The sequence below is a fragment of the Dromiciops gliroides genome, chromosome 4, assembly GCF_019393635.1.
Source record: "Dromiciops gliroides isolate mDroGli1 chromosome 4, mDroGli1.pri, whole genome shotgun sequence".
Taxonomy (NCBI): Eukaryota; Metazoa; Chordata; class Mammalia; order Microbiotheria; family Microbiotheriidae; genus Dromiciops; species Dromiciops gliroides.
Window position 1 is genome coordinate 18,994,352 of NC_057864.1, and position 23,180 is coordinate 19,017,531.

Sequence of the window (23,180 nt, forward strand, 5' to 3'; positions counted from 1 at the left end):
AGGCTTCATGTAGGAGGTGGTGTTGAGCTGAACCCTGAAGGAAATTAGATCAAAGGGGCCGAGGACAGAGCACATCATGTATGTGATGGAAAATTAATGCAAAGGTATCTGAGCAGGAGATGGAGTGTTGTCTATGAGTAAGCAGGGCAGCCGGCTGGACCACAGTATTGGGAAGGGTAGTAATGTAAGGTAGAAAAAAGGTAGATTGGGACCAGGCTGTGAAGGGCTTTAAATTTCAAACTGAGGAGTCTTTAAATAATCCCAGAGGCAATAGGAAGTCAGGGAGTTTGTAGATTAGGAAAGTGACAGTTGGATCTTTGACTTAACATTCACTGTGACAACCATGTAGAGAATAGATCAGAGAGAAGAGAGATAGGTCAGAGAGACCAAGGTGAAGGTCACTGCCATACCATAGCCCTAGTGAGGAGCAATGAGGGCTTGGCCCGAGGCACTCACTGGGTGAGTATAAAGAAGAGAACATGGATGAAAGATGCTGTGAGCTTAGAGACAGCAGTGTGGCAGTGCCTGCATTGGGCTGAGTGAGGACAAGAGCTGGAGAGGACACTGATGTTAGAAAATAGGGATGCTGGGAAATGGTGAGTCCTGTTCATAGGAATAGGGACATTTGGAAGAGGGCAAAGTTTGCCAGGAAATATTGTGAATTCTGTTTGGGACACACTGAACTTGAAATGTCTAAGGGAAATCCAGTGTGAAGTGCCCAATAGGCAATTGGAGAAGCAAAGTAGAGCTCGTCTGAATACTTAGATCTGAGAGTCATCAGGAGGGAGGGGGAGAGAGAGAGAGAAAGAGAGACAGAGAGAGAGGCAGAGAGACAGAGACAGAGAGAACAGAAAGAACAGAGAACAAAGAGAGAACAGAGAGAAAGAGGAGAGAGAGATTGATTTTTGGATACTCAGACTAAAAGGTATATAAAATGAGTCTGGTAAACAGGTATCAAAAGCTTGAAGAGGGGAGAGAAAAGGTCATTAGATTTGGCCAATGGGAGAGCACCAGTGGGAGAGAGTCTGGGTCATGTGATCACAAGATGATGGATTACACTCTCTCCAAACCACTTCAAGCCTCCACCTGGCCTGGTCTCCCTGAATAGGAATTATGTACCACAAGTAACGCAGCTCATCCACACAAGAAAGCTGAAATATCTAGCAAAGTGAATTTATTTAATTAATACTAGATAAATCTCATACTTCCATTGCTCACTCACAACCTCTCTTGCTCTGTCCTCCATGCCCAGTGTTAGGAACACAAGCCCACTTATTTACATGCTCTTGCAGAGACCAGTCCAAAGGGAGGGTTTCCTCATTGCTGCCCTGACTCTAGGACAAGAGGATCTGAGATGGGCCTGAAGGAAAAAGAATGAAAGTCCAATGGGAACCAGTTCTGTCCCCATGAGGATATTCAGAGTAGGGGCCAGACTGGCAGTCCTCTCTCTCCCAAGGTGAAAACGCTGAGACCGCCTTGCATCCCATTATTGGAGGCCCACCCACCAGCAAAAGGGAGAAACCAGAAAGGGAAATAGAAGAAAACAGTGAACACTAAAATACAAAGTGAAAAGACCTCCAACTAAAGCCCAGCATTCCAGGTGATACTTGGACATGTTGGGTATGAACTAACAGAGCCTCAAAAGCAGAATGAAGACTGAGCAGTCCTGAAGGACAAACAAAGCTCTCTAAAACAATATAATATGCAGGAGAGTCAATCACTGCTTAGGCAAAGATAGAGGAAGCATGGGATAGCAATGAGAAGCTTCAGTACAGTTAAAAAGAAAAAACAAAATTCATAAAAAGAATTAGGAATGAATATCAGTAAACATACGCACTCTACACATAGAATAGAAAAGCAGGGACCTCTTTCAAGCACCCTGTTCTCCCCACTTCCTTAGACTCTTAGAAAACCCTAGATTATCCCTCACCTCCCATGGAAAATGAACAATAACAGAGTTCTAACCCTCAGGGAGCTTATAGTCTAATAAGGTAGGAAGATGTGATATCTACAACTGAGTAGGATACAACCTAGTACTTAATAGGGGCAAAACAGGAGCATATAATTTTATAATGACAATTATAGAAGGAAAGGTCACTTTTGATGGTCAGGTGAGTAAGTGAAAGCTTCCTGGAGGAGGAGGCATTTGCAGTGGGTCTTGAGGGAAAGGAAAGACTCCACCAGATACATATGGGCGAGAGAAGGAATCTTTTTTTTTTTTCCTTGGGTGGGGCAATGAGGATTAAGTGACTTGCCCAGGGTCACACAACTAATAAGTGTCAAGTGTTTAAGTCAGGATTAGAACTCAGGTCCTCCTGAATCCAGGGCTGGTGCTTTATACACTGCACCACCTAATTGTCCTGGAATCTATTTTTAACATGAGGGAATATCATGCCAAAATTGGTGTGACAAAAGCCACAGAGAGTGGATGGGCAGGACACAAACACACTCATCAGGAGATATGGGTTCTGGTCCTGACTCTGTGTAACTTTGAACAAGTCACTTAGCTTCCATTTATTTCTTTGTAAAATTAACTGGGTTGGCATTCAATGTTCTCTAGAGTCCCTTCCAGTGCTAAATCTATAATCCTATGAGTCATTTCTCTTCTAAGGCCCTCAGTTTCCTTCTATGTAAAATGAGGCTGTTGGTCTGGATGATAGCACCCAACATATATGGTATTTTTAGGTTTAATACTCACTTTAAGTAAATTTATAATAATAACAATAAATTACTAATATTCACACATTAATTTGAAATTTTTTACATGTATCAGCCCATTATATCCCTGTGCATCTTAGAAACCACTCTGCAAGGTAGTTAGTACAGTTACTATTGCTCAAATACACAGAGGCATTATGGCAGCCAATAGAGTACCAAAGGATCTGTGATTTGGCCAGTGTGCCTACTCCATAGCTTGATCTGTAATTAAGGCATTGGGAGTTGCTTGAGGTTCAGAGATATAATTTGCCTAGGGTCACATAGCTTAACTGTCAGAGGTGGAATCCCAAACCTAAGTTTTCTTGACTCTCAGCCTAACGTGTGATCCATCATCCCATTCCCCCCATTTTATGGCTGAGAGAGATGAGATAATCTGCCTATGTTGTTGCTGGGTAGTTTCAGTTGTATCTGACTCTTTGTGGTCCCATTTGGGGTTTTCTTGGTCAAGATACTGGTGTGCCATTTTCTTCTCCAGCTCATTTTACAGATGGGAACTGAGGCAAGCAGGGTTAAGTGACTTGCTCAGGGTCTCATAGCTACTCAGTGTCTGAGGCTGGATTTGAACTCATGAAGATGAGTTTACCTGACCCCAGGCTTCATACTCTATCCACTGTACCACCTAGCAACCTCTAATCTTCCTGTAACTATACAGTTTATGTATCCGGGTGAAATTATGGGAGAATGGGAAGGGAATGAGCATTTATTAAGCACCTACTATGTTTCAGGCACTTTAAAATGTTATCTCATTTGATCTTCACAACAACCCTGGGAGGTAAGGGGTAATTAATTACCCAATGTCACATTGTTGGGTAAACATCTGAGGGTGGACTTGAACTCTGGTTCAATTGGAACTGGAAACCAGTTTTCTGCTGACTCTAGGACCAGGCCCTTCCATGCTGTGACACTTGTAGCTCTGTGGACCTATTTCTTGATTATTCCTAGGGTCCCTTCCAGCTCTAAAATGCTCATTCTATATTTGCATCCATGCAATAATGAGCAACATTAAAAATATAACTAGGTGGTTTCACAAGACACTCAGCCCTTTTCAGGCTGAGTGTTAAAATCTTCCCCTGAGAACAGACGAGCCATAGTGTTGTGTCCTGAGCTGGGCAGCCACATCATGACTGAGCTGTGGGACTCCATTCATTCCCAGCCGTGTTTGGGTTTATACTTAGCACAGCACACTGAGTACAGTCAGAAGTGGCCTCTTGTTTGACCACAAAGGCCATCCAAAGCCTTCCCCGAAGCCTGGGCCAGTAACCCAGTTCTCAATGGGGGCAGTCCTGCAAAGGTCAGCCTCCACCCCAGCACAGGCTGCCCTTGCTATTGCTGCTCATCCCCGACGCCCACCTCAGCCCCTGGCATTGAGTTGGCCTCCTCTTCTCTGCTGTCACACTGGCCGTCGTCTCAGGAGGCGGTGTGTGGCTATCTGGAATGGCCTTAGGCTTCTAAGGGACCAATGGTCCTTGACTTAGAACTGGGCAGAAGCTTGGAGATACCTTCATTTTACAGATGAGGAAACTGAGGACTGGGGAGGCCAAGTGACGTGAAAGTATCAGAACATCCAGCTAAGATTATGGGAGCTCTTGAGGGTAGGATGATGTTTTTGCCTTTCTTCTTTTTTTGATTGGGCAATTGGGGTTACGCGACTTGCCTAGGGTCACACAGCTAGTAAGTGTTAAGTGTCTGAGGCCGGATTTGAACTCAGGTCCTTCTGAATCCAGGGCTGGTGTTCTAGCCACTGTGCCACCTAGCTGCCCCCTTGCCTTTCTTCATATCCCTATCCCTATTTGCCTATCATTGTTTAAGTGTATTAAGCACTTACTGTGTGCCAGGCACTTAACCCCCTTTTTAACAAATGCTTCTTGACTGGCATCTAATCCAGAGTTCTTTCTCATTGTACCATGTTGTTCAGTAGCTTTTCAATCATGTCAGACTCTTTGTGACCCCATTTGGGATTTTCTTGACAAAGATACTGGAGTAGTTTACTGCTTCCTTCTTCAGCTCATTTTACAGATGAGGAACCTGAGGCAAACAGGGTTAAGTGACTTGCCCAGGGTCACACAGCTAGTAAGTATCCGAAGCTGGATTTGAACTCAGGAAGCAGAGTGTATCCATTCCAATGTTCTATGCACTATGGCGCCACCTAGCGGTCCATTGTACCACAGACTCCTCTAAACCTAAGCACAGATGTAAACCAAGTTCACTTTCCCTGTGATGAGGCAGATGCTAACCCCGAAGACTGTTCATGGTGATTTTCTATTTCCTCCCTTCTAGTCAATGATTAAAATAGCAGGAGTGTATGGGGGAAACTTGGAGGAAAGTCAGGGAGGTTAAGTTGAAGGATTATAGAATTGAGGGGAAGGGATCTAGGTTTGAGTCTCTGATCCTCCATCATTTCCTTCCAAGACCTTGGATGGATGATCTCCCCACCCGGGACCTCAGCTTCCTACAGGCAAGGCCAGAGTTTTGGATTGGCATTCAATGGTAGGAGGAATTCAGACTCCAGAGTCAGAGAACCAGTGTTCAAATGCCATCCTTGACACTTAATATGTGTATCCTTGAGTGCCTCAGACCCCATGGCCTCAGTTTTCTCTTTTGTAAAGCAGAGAGAGGAGACAAGGGACTGGGTTGCACAGTTAGCAGAGAGCTGGCATCAGGGTCAGAAAAACTTAAGGTCAAGTCCTAAGAAGTCCCCTCTGCGAAGAAATTACAGGCTTATTCTCCTCTCCCTAGAAAAATAGGAGAACTTATTTGTACTACCATCTCAAATCCACTCAGCATACCCTTTCCTCCTCTACAAAGATGGAAGGAAAAGGTGTCTCTTTTCCCTTTAAGGGCCAACACCTTTACCTATGCCCTTGATTCAATCCTCATCTGCCTCCTCCAAGGGCTCAGCCCACTGATTGCTCCACCCTCCCTCCTCATCCTCAATTGCTCTCTCCCTACTTGCTTTTTCCTTAAGGTACATGAGCTTTCTTGGCTCTAGTTCTTCCTTCCAGGGTTTTCTAGGAATCAAATGGGAGCATTTGCACCAAGAGTCCTTTAACCAGAAAGCTTTGCAACATAACATAACAAAGATATCAACATATCTTTTTCTCCTGGGCCATCTTCCCAGTAGCCTCCTTGCTGCTAGACCAGAAACTATACCATAGAGGATTGAATGAACTCTTTTGGCTCAGGAGCTGCCACCCTGGAGTCCTACCCTCTGGTCACCCATTATACCTAGGCATGGCTTTGATTTTTGCCATTCTCCTTGATGCCATAAACAGGAACTAAACTCTCTACCACCTTCCCTGTAATCTCCAGCCTTGGACACACGATCAAATCAATCCATCCACTGTGATAGTAAGAGCAGCCAATCTCTATTTTCTCTCACCATACCTGTAACTTTCCAAACCAAGACACCCCTGTCTGGCCTCTACTCCCCTATTAGAAAGCAAGCTCCCTGAAGACAGCCACTTTTTCCAGTTTGGTATCTGTACACCTAGCCCTTAGCACAGCGCTCAGCACAGAGCAAGCACTTAATAAGTATTTTTTCATTCACTAATTCATTCATACTTTTAATTCTTCCTTCTCTATCTTAAACCAAAGCCAGCCCATCTGTCACTCCCAGATAGTGATATTCACATAAAACTTGTTCCTGTTTCTATGGTACTTTAAGTTTCACAAAGGACTTTCCTTATACCAACCCTGCACAAATGAGTGTCCCCATTTTGAGGATCAGAAAACTGAGGCTTAAAGACATTTATCTATCAATAAGTAACAACATTTACTAAACACCTACATGCCAAGCCAAGCATGAAGCTAGGTGTCGGGGATACAAAGAAATGAAATAATCAGCATTTTTACTTATTTGTTTATTTAAAATTTATGGAATAAAACAAGCATTTCTTTTTTGTGGGGCAATGAGGGTTAAGTGACTTGCCCAAAGTCACACAGCTAGAAAACAAGCATTTCTGTAACACAGTATAATAAAAAAGATGATTTGACATCAAACTGTGAAACTGTTATGTATGACTTGCTCTTTCTTTTAAATACATAATAAAGTTATTGTGTACATTTTCTCTTTTTTCCCTCTCCCTCCCCCCACCCTCCTAGAGAGGGCTACCAACCAGTATTTTTAAGGTGCTTATATTCCATATGGGGAGACAATATGAATGCATATAGTACCCGCAGTTACTAAGTGGACTGTGAGGTGGCGCCGTAGTACATAGAGTGCTGAGGCCTGGAGTCAGGGAGACATCTTCCTGAGTTCAAATCTGGCCTCAGACACTTATTAGAAGTGTGACCCTGGGCAGCTAGGTGGCGCAGTGGATAGAGGACTGGCCCTGGATTCAAGAGGAACTGAGTTCAAATCTGGACTCAGACACTTAACACTTACTAGCTGTGTTACCCTGGGCAAGTCACTTAACCCCAATTGCCACATGTACACACACACAAAGAAGAAAAGAAAAAAAGAAGTGTGACCCTGTGCAAGTCATTCCACTCTTTTTGACTCAGTTTACCTATCTGTAAAATGAGCTAGATAAGGAAATGGCAAACTATTCCGGTATCTTTGACAAGAAAACCAAAAATGGGGTCATGAAGAATCAGACACAATTGAAAAAACTGAACAAAAACAACAATAACAGTAAAAGTCAGAACTGGAACTCATACCCAAGTCATGGAATTTTTAGTTAGAAGGCATGTTATCAGATATCTATTCCAACTCATAATCAAAGAAGGATTTTCCTGCCATCCCCCAATATTTTAAACAAATAGACATTTGCCTACACTTACATTTGCATGGAGGAGGAAAATACCACCTTTTAAGGCAGCCTATTCCACTTTAAGACAGTTCTTATTGTTAGGAGGAGGCAGCTAAATGGCACAGGAGATAAAACACTGGTCCTGAAATGAGGAGAACCTGAGTTCAAATCTCACCTCAGATACTTACTAGATGTGTGACTCTGGCAAGTCTTAAAGATCTAGGACCATCTCCTGTCATTCGGATCTATATCTTTCCACTAGTCCCAGATGACTCTGGAAGAGAGAATGAGGTTCATGACCTTGCACAGCCCTCCCTCACTTAAATCCAATTCACTGCAAGTTATGACATCACCGTGATGTCATGGTCCTCCTTGAGAATGAAGGACAAACAACAATCGTTAGGAAAATTTTCCCAGCATCCAGCCTAAACTTCCACCCTCTGGAACCAAAAAGAATAACTAGTCCTTCCTCCATGTGCCAGGCTTTCAAACTCTCTTTGCCAACTTTCATTTCTGCCATTAGCCTTATTTCTCCAGGCTAATGATACTGCTTTAGCTGACCCTGTGATTCCAAACCCAGTGCTTTTTCCTCATGCTGACTCTCAAACTTGGCTGAACGCAATCTAGCTGTATGCTCATGTATACTGACAGACATGCACCCATTTCTATGCCATTCTTTCCCTCCCTGTGTGTTCTTCCATGCCTTCAGAAGAGTCAAGTCCCCAAGAAACACAATCTTTTTCATCTTGACAAAGGCACAACACAAATCCAAAAGCAATAACAAATCATCATCAGACATTGTAAACACACGTTCAATTTGTGTATTGAATTAACCCACGGGGTCTGCCAGGCACATATTTTGCTCCTGAATCTCTCCAAATTAGAGCAGAGTTCAATTAAAGAGCATCATACATTCTCCTACCCATAGCTTGTTTGAGACATAAACCAAGTGGTTGGAGTAAGAGAAGTCCAATGACTCATGACTGGATTTGTTTTCCTCTAATTTATTTTTTCTGGCTCCTTGCTTTCAGAGGCTGCCTGTTTTCAGAAGGACCATAGCTACCACAGCTGGAAGTCAAGCTCACTAGCCAAGGTCCTTCCCATCATTTCTAAAGTTTGAGCACAAAGCAGGAGAGGGTGGAGCCAACTATAAGATTGTGAAATTCACACCTCAGAAATTGGCAAACACTACAAGTGAGGGCTTAATGGCTTGTTGTGTTGATTGTCCCTCTAGATTTAAAAAAGTGAGGGGAAAATGTTAATAATACATATTCAATTTAAGAGCATGTTGTTATGCATGTACACACACATATATACACACATATGTGTATATATGTCTATATGTTAATTAATTTGTTTATTTCTGCCAGAGAGCCGTTTGTAAAACATTTATCTGTCCATCCCTGCCAGAAAGCCACAAAGTAGATGGAATGCTCGACCGACCGGAGTCAGGAAAGATATGAGTTGAAATCCAGCCTTTGGCCCTTTCTAGTTATGTGACCCTGGGCAAATCAATCAACCTGCCTACCTCAGTTTTCTCAGCAATAAAATGGAGATAATATAGCGCCTGCCTCTCAGAGTTGTGAGGATCAAATGAGATAATATTTGCAAAACACTTTGTGAACCTTAAAGTGCCATATATAAATGCTGGCTATTCTTCTTCTTCTTCTTCTTCTTCTTCTTCTTCTTCTTCTTCTTCTTCTTCTTCTTATTATTATTATTTTGGTGAGGCAATTGGGGTTAAGTTATTTGCCTAGGGTTACAAAACTAGTAAGTGTTAAGTGTCTGAGGCCGGATTTAAACTCAGGTCCTCCTGAATCCAGGGCCGGTGCTCTAACCACTGCATCACCTAGCTGCCTCTCTTGTTATTATTTTTAACCATGATTATTTGTAGAGGACTCTTGAAACAGATTAATGGGTTTACTTCAGCACCTACTGTTCCTATCTTGATCAACTACCTGTGAAATGGCCAAGTAGGATATGCCTATCAATTGTGGAATAAAGAGACTCAGGCTGATGGACAGAACCATCTACCAGGAAGAGGAGGAAAAGTGACAGAAAAGGAAAATGATTTTCAGGTCACCAATGAATTAGGCCAATTTCTCAGAGCCCTGGGAGGCACTGGTCTCCTCACTGCTGGATGGAGGGCTCAGGAAAGCAGTCCATGGGAGAGAACAAAGTAGATTAATTCCCTGTGGTACCAAAACAACAATAGCCAGCTCCAATAGAAACAAGGTCCCCAAACCACACAGTCAAGCACATATTAACATTATCTATGTTCTACTGTATTTTTATTTATTTTGTTAACCTGCTTTGGTGGTTCTCTGGAATGTTAGAGAAGAGATGCAGTCCAACAGCCACCAGGTGGTGCAATAGACAGAGTATTAGACCTGGAGTCAGAAAGACAAGTTGAAATCCAGTCTAAGACACTACTTGTGAGACCCCAGATAAGTATTTTACCTTGCCTCTCTTTCTTCACCTGCTAAACAAGGATAGTAATAACACCTTACATCCTAGAGTCTTAGTGAGGATAAAATGTGATAATATTTATAACGTGCTTTAGAAATCTTAATACTCTTGATCAATTCTAGTTACTGTAAATCACCCCATCTTGAAGAATGGATGTGTAGGTAATGTTTCATAAATACCAAGTACTCCCATATACATTAGAAGTGGTTAAGGCAAATTTTATTATCCCTGTTTTACAGATGGGGAAAATGTGCTTAGTGGTAAAGCCAACACTGGAGCATGTCTGAGTAATACTCTTTCTATAATCCCACACACATTTGCTTCAAAGAGGAGGCCCAATCTTTTCAATTACTGCCCTTCCCTTTCTCTGTTCCTTAAAGAGTTCCATGGAAGCACAGTGTAGGACGAGGGAAGAGTTGATAAAATGTATCTCTCTCCTGTCATTGCACAAAAGGGGATTGGAAACTATGGATATAAAATGTTGCATATATTGGCAGACATGTTTGATGTGTTGGCCAGAGATTTGAACTTCTTTCTTTCTTTCTTTCTTTCTTTCTTTCTTTCTTTCTTTCTTTCTTTCTTTCTTTCTTTCTTTCTTTCTTTCTTTCTTTCTTTCTTTCTTTCCTTCCTTCCTTCCTTCCTTCCTTCCTTCCTTCCTTCTTTCTTTCTTTCTTTCCTTCTTTCTTTCCTTCTTTCCTTCTTTCTTTCCTTCTTTCTTTCCTTCTTTCTTTCTTCCTTTCTTTTTTTCTCTTACTGGATAGAAGAGGGGAGAGGGACATACTCAGAAACAAATGGGATGTACAACAAATGGCATCAATAAGAACAGAATATTTTATTTATTTATTTATTTATTTATTTATTTTTGCGGGGCAATGGGGGTTAAGTGACTTGCCCAGGGTCACACAGCTAGTGTCAAGTGTCTGAGGCTGGATTTGAACTCAGGTACTTCTGAATCCAGGGCTAGTGCTTTATCCACTGCGCCATGTAGCCACCCCCTACCCTTTCTTTTTAAAAAAAAATTATTCTGGGGGCAGCTAGGTGGCGCAGTAGATAAAGCACTGGCCCTGGATTCAGGAGTATGTGAGTTCAAATCCAGCCTCAGACACTTGACACTAGCTGTGTGACCCTGGGCAAGTCACTTAACCCCCATTGCCCCGCAAAAAAAAAAAAAAGGGGTAGAGTTTTAGTTCCAGAAGAGACCATTACTCAGTATGCGCATATTGGAAGGTATCTGAGTCCAAAACTTCCCTGACACTATCTGTTTGACCTCAAGTCACTTTACTGCTAGGGGTCTCAGTTTGTTTCTCTGTAAAATGAGAGGGTTGGAGGACCTTCCTTCTAGCCCTAGATCTATGAATCTCGGAATTCCCTCACCTTTCTGAGCTTCCTTTTGCCCCTTTTGTAAAACAAAAGGATTGGACTGCACTCTGAAGTGTGATGGTAACTGTTTAATAACTGGAGTGGGAGCAGGGGGATGTATGCAAGACTGTTGTTCAGTTTTTTCAGTCATATCTGATTCTTCATGACCCCATTTTGGATTTCCTTGGCAGACATACTGGAATGGTTTGCCATTTCCTTCTCCAGCTCATTTTACAGATGAGGAATTGAGGCAAACAAGGTTAAGTGACTTGACCAGGGTCACACAGATAATAAATGTCTGAGGTCAAATTTGAACTCAGGAATATGATTCTTCCTGACTCCAGCCTGGCACTCTATCCACTCTGCCACCATGTAGGACATACTTTCAACTTTAATCTACATTTATTAGTATTTCATTCATCACTTTCTTAAGTCTAGACAATCAACAGAGCAATAAATCAAGCCCTGCCTAGTAGCATTTAAGGATTTCGGAGGCAGAAATCAGCTCACAAAAGAGCCGGTTTGAGCACCTTGTGAGGACGACCTCTAAATCTCTTCCAGCTCGGAATTTGCGAACCTAAAGGATTATCTACTGACTCCAACACTCTCATTTTAGAAACAAAACAAAACAAAACTGAGAGAAGAAATGATTTCTGACCCACCTCCATCGAGCTTTCTGTCTCATCTATCCTCTTTCTCCCATCCAAATTTGGTCACAAATATTAGGCATTTCTTCCAACATTTCTAAGAGAAAGGGAAACAATAGAGACATCAAGCTCTTTTCCAGTCAATGCAATATTCCCCTATGACCAGAAGGTGGCACCATTGCAAAGATGAACAATTCCATGAGTCGGGAAAGGAGGAGGAGGGAGGAGGGAGGAGGGAGGAGGATGGAGTAGGAGGATGCTGAGCAGAGTCGAGGTACATTTAGTACCAAGCCCTAAAAGCAGCAGCAGCCGAGAGGCAGGCACCATGTCATTTATTATAGGAGCTACAAACAATCCAGTATCTCAAAGACAATTGTTAATTTCCTTTTTAATGCAAGTGAAAGTGCTAACCCCAGCTGAGAGGGAGGCGGCTCATTTGTCAGCCACCAGAATAACCTCAGGACGGCTTGGCTGAAACACTGTTATTTCAGATCACAGATCAGAGTCAATCAAAAGTTCTAAGGAGAAACTTTGCTTCTTCCATAATAGAGCAGGGTAGAAGCAGAATGGAATCTAATTTCTAAGGAATAAATTGCAAGACAGAGAATGAGGATTAATTGGGGAAGACAGCCAAGTTGTTTTGCTGTTCCTCTCATGTAATCACTAAGTTTTAGTACAAGAAAGAACTTTAGAGACCTTAAAATTTGGGACTGGAAGAGACCTTAGAGATGACCAAATAAATGAATAGCTAACAAATGAATGAAAACACACTTATTAATCACTTTATTGTGTTTGGCAACTTAGTTTAGCAACAGGCAGTGTGCTAAGTTGTGAGAATAGGGAACAGAGACTCCGTCTGTACATTCATTGGGATAGGAAATTTCGAGGTGAAGGAATTCCCTCTACCAGTGTTGGTCTGTGCCTTCTCTTCAACAAGAGCTCTGTTCCCAGGGTCACACAGTCAGTATGTGTGAGAGGCAGGATGTCCTTACCTCAAGAAACTTAGATTTTTATTAAAAGGAGGAAATAATACATATAGAACAGAACATTCAAGGCATGGGGGATAGCCAGTGAGTGCTAAGCCATGGAGGTGGGAGATGTATTGTTTAAGGAACTGCAAGGAGGTCAGGAGAAGCTAGATGGTGCCATAGTGCATAGAACATGGGAAGGCTTTATTGTCATGAGTTCATAGCCAGTCTCAGATACTTATTAGCTGTGTGACCCTGGGCAAATCACTTCACCCTGGTTGCCTCAGTTTCCTCATCTATAAATGAACTGGAGAAGGAAATGGAAAACCACTCCATTATCTTTGCCAAGAAAATCTGAAACAGGGTCACAAAAAGCTGGGCACAACCAAAACAACTCAACAACAAAACCAAAGGAAGCCAGTGCACCTGGATCATAAACTATGGGGAGGAAAGTCAGGTGTAAGTAGAGTGCAAGACAGAAAGGGCTAAGATATGAAAACTTTTGAAGGAAGGTGAAGATCTTTATAAACATACAGCTTAAACACATTTGTACATGTATTTCATTTGGATTTGGGGGCCAAATTCACATGACTATTGAGAATCAGTGAGGAATACTAGCCACTTAAAACACATTCCATATGTTTCATGTTCCTTTGATAATCTTAAAGCACAGATCAGACCATGTTACTCCTCTCTTCAAAAACCTTCAGTGGCTCCCTATTGCCCTTGAGCCAGTGCTTAAACATCTCAGCCTGGCATTGGAAACCCTTCATAGTCTGAATGCCACCTACCTTTCTAGTCATTCCAATCATGCTCCTTCCTGTACTCTTTGTCCAATCAAGCTGGCCTGCTCACTGTTCCCGGTATGTGACACTCGATCTACTGCTTTCCTGCCTTGGTACTGGCTGTACCCCATGCTTGGAATGTCGTCTTTCCCTCCCTTCTGCTTCCTTTAAAGCACAGCCTCCTCCATGGGTTCTTTTCCTGTCTCCCTATCAGAGCTCTGTCTCCTTTGAAATGACACTGTATCACTGCATTGCATTTGTGTCCACCTACTGGGTTCTTTATGTAGCCACCAATAAAATGGAAGTCCTTTGTGGGAGAGATTTTTTTTTCCTTTTAATTCTCAGTACCTAGCACAGTGCTTGCATACAGGAGGTGTTTAATAAATACTTATTGAATTGGATTCTTGGACCTCTTGACTAAGAATATACATAGTGTTAAGCAATAGACACACACACACACACACACACACACACTTTGAGATTGCTTTGTTCTTGCAAAAAATATTCTCTTTAAACAGAAACATGGAATGATATAAACATAGACTGGGTGAAAGGGAATGGATTAAGAACTCTGGAAAACCAAGCCCTGTTTTTTAAGCAGCAAAAGCCCTGCCTGCTGAGGTAGCCAGGAGGGTCCTTTGTTTGCACACGTGCCCTCTTCAGGACTCAGTGTGCTAATGTGGACAGAGCCTACTTGGCTCAGAAAGGTCTGGGATGGAGTCTTGACTCATCTCCTTGCTAGCTTTAGATCCTTGAGTAAGTCATTCTCGTAGCCTCATCTTCCTCCTTTGAACAGTGAGTGTACGTACGTGTGTGTGTGTGTGTGTGTGTGTGTGTGTGTGTGTGTTGTGGGAGGTGGTCGAGGTTTCTGCATGAACAACTCTCCCCCTTCTCCCCTTCCCCACTACTAATGAAATTAGAAGCAACCTTGGTTTTTGTGTCTGCCCTTTCCTAAATTCAAAGCTTCTAGACCCAAGGGTGTCAGGTATAACAATAATAATTATAATAATAACTACAACCAAGAATGCTAATTATAAGAACAAATAATACCTATGTTGTTTAGTTGTTCTCAGGTATGTCTGACTTTTCATGACTTCTTTTGGCATTTTCCTGACTCCAGGACTGACTGTAGCACCTAGGTGCTCAACATATGTTATATATTATCTGGTTTGATGCTCACAACACCCCTAGAGGTATATTCTATTGTTACCCCCATTTTTAAATGAGGAAACTGAGGCTGAGAGATACCTTTCTCTACTTACCCCTGTGGGCAAGGCCCACACATTAAGTGTCTGAATCAGTATTCGAACTCTGGTCTTTCAGACTCCAAATGTAGTGTATTATCCACTGTGCCACCTATCTCCCCCAGTCACTTTATCTTACCCTCAGTTTGTTCAGCTGTAATATGATGATAGTAGCACCTGCTTCATGAAGTTATGTATGCAAAACCCTTTTCAAACTTTCACAGACAATTTCAAAGTGGAAGCTTACCCTCACCACAAACCTCCCTGGTGTTCTCTTGATCCTCGCTGATGGGACTAGAGAATTCTATGTCTTGAAGATAAACAACATCATTGGTACAATGTTGGTATTGAAGAGAAGGATCTTTGTTTCCAGGAGAAATTAAGACTTATAAAAAGACCTTTTGAATTTCCCATAATCAATCCATTTCCTGCTCTCCTCCTTCTGCTCACTTCTTGGCTGCAACACATCCCGAAGAAGAAATTATGAAAGACAATCAAAGCAAAAGATGTCAACAAAGAAATGGATGACTGGAAAAGAGGATGAAATGGCCATGGGGCAAGATGAAGGGATAACCAATGGACAACCCATGTATTCCAATGGTATCCTATTGATGAGAGTGAGGAGAATTCCCAGATTGTTGGTTGGACCCAAGTGGAGACCTTATCAGAGGACATGGACAAGTCCCCATGAGGTGGTTCTAAGCTGAATTGTTTAAGGAAATGCCACCATTTCCTCACCATCGTCTCACAATTTTGGCTGTATTCCAGCATCATCTTCGTTTCCTCCTACCCAACCACAACCTTGGACTCTGTCCCTGGTTCCCTGGCTCTGCTAGATGAGCCTTTGCCTTCCTTTGACTGGAATCAGGGTTCCATGCCACTTTCTGTTCTCCACATTATTTCTCAGCCATTTCCAAACCTCTTCCTGCAAAATAGACACACAGTTCACCACATCCTATTATGTCTTTATTTTATTCCATATTTCCCAGTTACATTTTGATTTTGTTGTCTGGCCTCCAGCAGGCTGTGTGTTTGACACCTCTGCTCTGGATGGCTTCTGAGTTCCTCTCTAGAAGCATTCTCTAAGGCTCTAGAGCTTCTTTTCCATTCTTGATCTGTGATCCTATGCTCCATCCACTTCGTAAGTGTCCTTTCTAACGACCCACCTCATGTCACCAGTAGTGTTGAGAGAGGCCTCAGTGGAGATAACAGATGCTGGAGAATACCGTGAACAGTCAGATGGTTTTACAAACACCAGCAAACCTTATTTATAAGTGCCTGGTAAAGTAAATCTGATAAACCATGTGACAAACGGATTGCACTTGCTTATAAGGTCTTGTGTTTTTTTTTTTTTCTCCTTGGATGGTGATGAAGAAGTGGGAGCTTCATAAACAGTAGATATGAGGAACTCAAAGTCCTCTTGTTGTATATTTCCTGGCTTCTACTTTTTTGCCAAAGTCAGCAAGTTCAGAGGAAAAGACAGTTTTAGGATTATTTTTAAAACATGCTGATTGTAGGGATGCTGTGTGGTACGATGAAAAGATGAAAGGCTGTGAAGTTAGAAGACTTGAGTGTAAATCTTGCCTATGATGCTGACTGTCTGGGAGCCTTTGGACAAGTTACTTCACGCCCTTAGGCCTCAGTTTCTCCACCTGTCAAATAGGAAACTTGAACAAGATGGCCTCTGAGGGCCTTTCCTGCTTTTGCTCTATGGTCCTTATGTGCTGTATCTGAAATCTAGGGCCCGGTTGTCAATATAGCCTTGGGAAAATCCCACCAGCAATTTGGGCCCCAGTTTCATATCAAGTTTTAGGAGTTAATCTACTCACAAAGAATAAAACAACTTCAAGTGCTTCCCTGACACAGCCAAGCCAGCCTTGCACTCTTGTTCACTATGGGTTGGTTCTTTGGGACAGTTAGGAAGAAAGGCGAAATTCATAAAAATGAGATTTGAGGAACTGGAAGACTTCTTGTGGTATTTCATGACTTCTACTCTATGGTCAAGAGAGCAAATCCAAGAGAAAAAAAAACCAAACGAGAAAAGAAGCCGTGAACTCCACCACTGTGTGCTCTGTTTGAATATGAGGATTAGATGGGCCACTCATTAGCTTTCCAGTCTAAAGGAAAAACACTTCTATTAGCTTTTCCTGGGCTGCTGCTGCTGCTGCCGCCTTTCATTTCTTTACATTTGGAGAGTGAGATGTTGGATTATATGGACTTTAAGACAACATCCACATCCTTTATTCTATTAGTATAACAAAAGATCCCAAATTCGGCCTCATGGGGTAGCCTGGGGAGGGGAAAGAAACCTGGGCAGGAATCAGGAATCATGGAATCCCAGAATTCCGGAGTAGGATGGGAGCTCAGCGGCATCTAGTACCACACATATATCCACAAAAATCCCTCCACGACATCCCTGACAAGTGGAGAGCCAGGCTTCACTTGAAGACTTTCCCAGAAGGAGGCTGACTCACAGGTACTAGTGTCAGAGGAAGACTGGCCATCTGCTGTTTTTCATTTTGGCTACCCTTCTATACCACCTCCTTTTCAGTCATCTACACCCTAGAAGCTGCTGGGTTAAGGAGTGGATAGAATGTTGGACTTGAAATCTAAATGGTCTCTAATTTCAATGAAACCTATGTTCAAATCTAGCCTAATGCATTTCCTGGTTGTGTGACCTTAGGGAAGTCATTTAACCTCTGCCTGCCTCACTTTCCTCAACTGTAAAATAGGGCTAATAATAGCACCTACCTCCCAGTGTTGTTGTGAGAACAAAGTGCCTGCCTGTAACATAGTATGAACTTGATCAATGATGATTTCCTTTTATCTTTGGTGAAATCCTTGGCAGTGGAATGTTCCAGAATTTCAACATCAGCTGTAAGAAGCCAGTCCTGAAATAGAGCAGATTTGCCCCCCCCCGCCCCCCACCGCCCTATGGCTGATTCTCTCATTCTTCCCTTTCAGAGAGTTAAAATGTAGTTGAAAGAATACTGGATTTGCAGCAAGATGCTATTTCTTGACTTTACTATTGTGATCCCTAATAGATATTCTCCTTTCCCACCCTTCCCTCTCATTCCCTACCCTCTCTCCCCTGTGTGGGCCCTGGGATCATATAGACTCAGGTCCAATCTTGATCTAGTAACTTTACTTTGAGTCTGACCTGGGCAAACACAGGCTACTTGTCACATGCTTCTTCTGCCAAGTTGCCTTTGGTGGGGGGGGGCAGGGGGCTCTTCATCAGAAAGAAATCCCCACCGCAACCTTACCCCTTGCTGCATGTTACTCTCGAAATCCAAGCAAGATCAAGTTCATGAAAAGAAAAGGGAAAAAAGAGGCCAGTTATTTCACAGTTCTATCATTTGGATTACGGAGGTGGGGGTATCTCTTTTGATAAAAGTCCATTCTCCTGAGCTTCAGTCATCCAACTGTCAGGAGTCAGGCTGAGCCTCTGAAGCTCAATCAATAAGGTGTCAGGGTACAAGTTCATCTCCATGAAGGGACCCTTTAGATGTTTGCATCAAGTTCTTTGCCCTATCATTTCATTCAATTGAGTAAGGAACTCACCAACTTAAGCAGGGGCTCCCCTGTGACTCTTCCTGAAAGTCCCCCTCTGGGGGGACTCCCAGTTTCAGCAAAATGATCGGATGACCTTTGAGGTCCTTTCCAGCTCTGTACATTATTTTACTTTAGGTTTCCTATAGGGCAGCAGCCCAGGATTATTTTTTTTTAGAAAGAAATGGAATAGTCTTTTCTAGCTGCTAAAAAGTAATTTCAAAAATGAAAGAACTCCATGAATCTTTGGTAATTTTGTAGGTAATGGGATAAGAGTTGTGTATGTGTGTGTGTGTGTGTGTGTGTGTGTGTGTGTGTGAGTCCCAAGGACACTCAGAAGTCAGGAAAGTGAACCTCATTAATCCCAACAGCTAGCATGAAATCCCCACAGTAATCAGGAATTCCCTTTGAAACATTTACCCAAAAAAAGGGAGGGGGTGGGGGAGGTATTTTAGCCTGTTCTCACAGTGACTCCTCACAGAACAGTCTGATCTTCTCTGCTGGCATAGTAAGAGTTCAAATGTTCTGATGGAAAGTTAGTCTCTGAGAGTCACTGGCTAGGATTACTAGTTCCACAACACGTGGAAGGGCCTAGTGTCCAGAGGCTTCAAGTTCCCCGTCACACTGTCCATTGTCAAGACAAACATACATTGCCAAAGAAAACTTGAGAGGTTTTATCATGGGAGATACATAGGTGTCTTGGTGATTGTTCCTGGATGGGTCCTCCCATCACTAATGACAGCTGAGCATATTATCCCTTAATTTGAAGCTCAACCCAATTAACATTGAATGGACTGTGCTAGCTTCTAAAGAAAAAAAACAAAACAATCCTTGGTCTCAAAAAGCTTACATTCATTTTGTTTCTAAACACACAAAAATATATAAAGTAATCACATCATAAGGGACTAGGCACTTTGTATTCCTGAGGATACAGAGCCAAAGTGAAAGTCCCTGTCTCCAAAAGCTTCTATTCTATTCTTATGTAAGAAACATAAGGGGCAGCTAGGTGGCACAGTGGATAGAGCACTGGCCCTGGAGTCAGGAGGACTTGAGTTCAAATCCAGCTTCAGACACTTAACACTTAGTAGCTGTGTCACCCTAGGCAAGTCACTTAACTCCAATTGACTCACCAAAAAAAAGAAAAAAGAAAATTAACATTAGAAAAGAAAAAAAACATTAACACAAGAACCAAAGGGGGGAAAGGAGAGCATCTCAGGCATAGATAATAACACCAATGATAACTGGCATTTATATAACATTCTAAAGTTTGTAGCATGCTTCTATTATCTCATCGTGGTCTCACAACATCTCTCTGATCTTCATATTAACCCAGTACATAAAAAGTCAGAGGGTCTGAGTTTAAATCTCATCTACCTCTGATGCTGACTGCCTCTATGTCACCTTGGGTAAGTCACTTATCTCTAGGTTTCACGTAAGCCCTGTAAAATGAGGGGATTGCATTAGATGAAGGCTTTTCTAGCTTTTTTCAGCCATCTTCATTATGCTATATGTTCACTAAGTCAGGAAAGCAACAATCATTTGGGGAGGGAGAGAACATAGTTCGGTTTGGCTTTGGGGGTGGAGGGGAGCAGAGTAGAAACTCCTTGAGGATAGGGACAGTGTCTCCTCTGTAACTACTCTCAGTCAACAAGTTCAGCCAACATGTCCTAGTCCCCCGGTTGTGCCCATGTATGCATATCGGTTGACTCCAAGACTGCCTATGACATTCTCTCTCAGAGACCTTCAATAATGCTCAATTTATTAAGCTGAATACCAGCATGAAAATCCAAATTTCCAACTTAGTACTTCACTCCAACCTTGTACTTCCTTCCAGAAGCTGAAATGGCCATTTATGTCTCAGTGGAACTTTTATTCACAATTTCTCCTTTATCCATTATCTCCATGTTCAAGTTTCACCTGATAGGGGGGTAACTGGGAACCAAATGGGTTTGATGATTTGTCCTTTGTTGTGGCTTGTAATGCCAGAATGTCAGTGCTATCCTGGGGTAGATAGATCTGAAGAATTCTCATCATGGTGGTTGTGTGAGAGCCTGACATTCTCAAGACCCGAGACTTTGTTCCATCCTTTACAGAAGTACACAGCACAGTGACCACAGCCTCTCTCTCTTACTAAGGTCACTTTTTGAGTATATTTTATACCTTCTATTTCAGTCTACCCTCATAAACATGGAAGATAAGTCATAAAACATTTATTATTGTTCCCAGACTGAATTAATCTACAGCTTGGGTCAGGCTGCTTCCCTTCCAAACAACAAGGCATTATTGGTGACATCCAAGAAGCACTTAGTGTTATTTTTTATGGGAATACCAATCTATTCTTTTTTTTCTTTCCAAAAAAGAATCTAGATAGTCATTTTCTCCTGAGGACACTAGCCAAATAAATCTTCTAGTTTTAAAGATGCCCAATGAAATCCAGAGTTCTACAGACTAGCAAGAGATGGCCATCCTCTCCATCATCTAGCCTTCCATTCCTTATTCAATGCTTATCCTACCAGTACCCAACATGAACACTCCCTTCTCATTAAACCAGTGTCCTTTTTGTCCCTGACATACATAATGTGGACCCTTGCCTCTGTGACTCAGCTCATACAACTTCCCCATTTGTAATGTCCTTCACCCAACTCAGCTGATGCCAACCTGACACTTTCTTCAAAGCCAGGCTTTATTTTCCTGACTACACCAGCCTATCATAGTAATATCCTTCTTCTAATTGTTATTAAACAGAGAAGTACTCAGAGTTTTGCTTCCCCAATTGTACCAGAGATATTTTATAAATACTTACATATATGCATACACATGTGCACACATACATGTACATCTACACGTTTGCACATGTGTCCGCATGTACATGAACTGCACACATGTGTGTGCACGGGTATGCATGCATACAGCAATATATACATGTGTAGAGTACATACACAATCACATGTGTAGGTATGTGTATTGGAATACACACATACACATTAATCTCCTGTGGCAGAAAGCATGTCTTAGATTTCCTCTCTCCTTTTCCTCCTTCTCCCCAAACAAAACAAAACAAAAACTTTAGCACCTAGCAGAATGCTGACCACATGGTAGGTGCTCATTAAATGCTTTTTTATGAAATGATTCATTCATTCATTCATTTAACAGCCATTGACCAAGAATCTCTAATGTGCACAGCATTGTGCCATACAGAGATACAAAGAGGCCTATTATTCCTCTTCCCTAATAGATCTTACAGTGTTGCATGAGAAACATAAAACATGCTGAAATATGAAACCTCATTCTACTACCGATCAATCAGCAGTCATGAAAGGGTTACTTTGTGCCAGACAAATGCCAGGGATACACAGAGGGGCAAAAGACAGTCCCTGCTCTCAAGGAGCTTACAATCTAATGGGGGAGACAACATGCAAAGAAATATATACAAAACAAGCTACAAACAGGATAAATAGGAAATAAGTAATGGAGGGAAGGTGCTAGAATTGAAGCATTGGGGAAGGCATCAAGTACAAGAGGGAATTTTAGTTGGGACTTACAGGACGCCAGGGAAGTCAGTAAGCAGAAAGGAGGAGAGAGAGTTGATCCAAATATGGGGGAGACACAGTGAAAATGTAAGGAGCCAAGAGTGTCTCGGTGGAAGAGCCAGGAGGGTCACTGGATTAAAGAGGATGGGTTAGGGAGTAAAGTGCAAGAAGACTAGAAAGGGAGGAAGGGGTCTTTGAATGGCAAATAGAGCATTTTGTATTTGATCTTGGAGGCAATAGGGAGCCACTGGAGTATGACCGCTACTAGGAAAGCAACCCCACAATCAGCCCTACACTATTTTTTTTTTTGTGGGGCAATGGGGGTTAAGTGACTTGCCCAGGGTCGCACAGCTAGTAAGTGTCAAGTGTCTGAAGTCAAATTTGAACTCAGGTCCTCCAGAATCCAGGGCTGGTGCTTTATCCACTGTGCAACCTAAGTGCCCCAGCCCTACACTATTAAAAACAACTTGGCCCATCCCTATAAAGCAGAAGGAGAAAACACTGTGTAACATGGAACTGTGAATGCTTCCTCTTCAAAAGGGAAGAAGATTGACCGACATTTTTAGAGGATATGAATAACATGCTCAAATCTATAGAAAAGCTTTTGGAATGAACCAACATCACTGCCCAGAGCAGAAACAAAGGCTGATAACAGGTACAGAGGGTCAGATTTGTTGAATGTAAATGAAAATGGTTTCACTTCTGAGGAAAGGAAGAAGATCCAAGGAGGAACCCAAAGGCTTGATACTTGGCCAACAGTATATCAGCAAGTAAATATCATGGAAACAGTTCAGTTGTGCATTTTTTTATAGAAGGGAGGGGGTTCAGGATGGCTATTGAGAACTGGGGAATGACTGCAAAAATTACAGAAAAATTATCCTTAAAAGAGCCCAAGGGGCAGCTAGGTAGAGCAGTGGATAAAGCACTGGCCCTGGAGTCAGGAGTACCTGAGTTCAAATCCAGCCTCAGACACTTAACACTTACTAGCTGTGTGACCCTGGGCAAGTCACTTAACCCCAATTGCCTCACTAAAAAAAAAAAAAAAAAAAGAACCCAAGCTTAGTGATCATTGGAGATTATGTAAGGAAATGGTACAAACTAGGCAACTCAACACTGTAGGCTGCAAATTTTAGCACCTACTCAATGCCAAGTAAGAC

The 23,180-nt window shown here is 42.3% G+C and overlaps 1 protein-coding gene across 8 annotated transcripts in view; it reads right to left on the reverse strand.

Annotated features, from left to right (window-relative positions):
* Positions 1 to 23,180, reverse strand: part of FGGY (FGGY carbohydrate kinase domain containing) — a 559,614-nt gene that overhangs the window by 52,316 nt on the left and 484,118 nt on the right. The window contains exon 15 of one of the 8 annotated variants that reach the window (XM_044002609.1): positions 11,958 to 12,041. The exons of the other annotated variants lie outside the window; for them this stretch is intronic. Within the exon in view, the coding sequence (XP_043858544.1) occupies positions 11,979 to 12,041 (63 nt within the window). The 3' untranslated portion in view covers positions 11,958 to 11,978. Of the gene's footprint in view, positions 1 to 11,957; positions 12,042 to 23,180 lie in introns of those variants that run through there. 8 annotated transcript variants of the gene reach the window in all.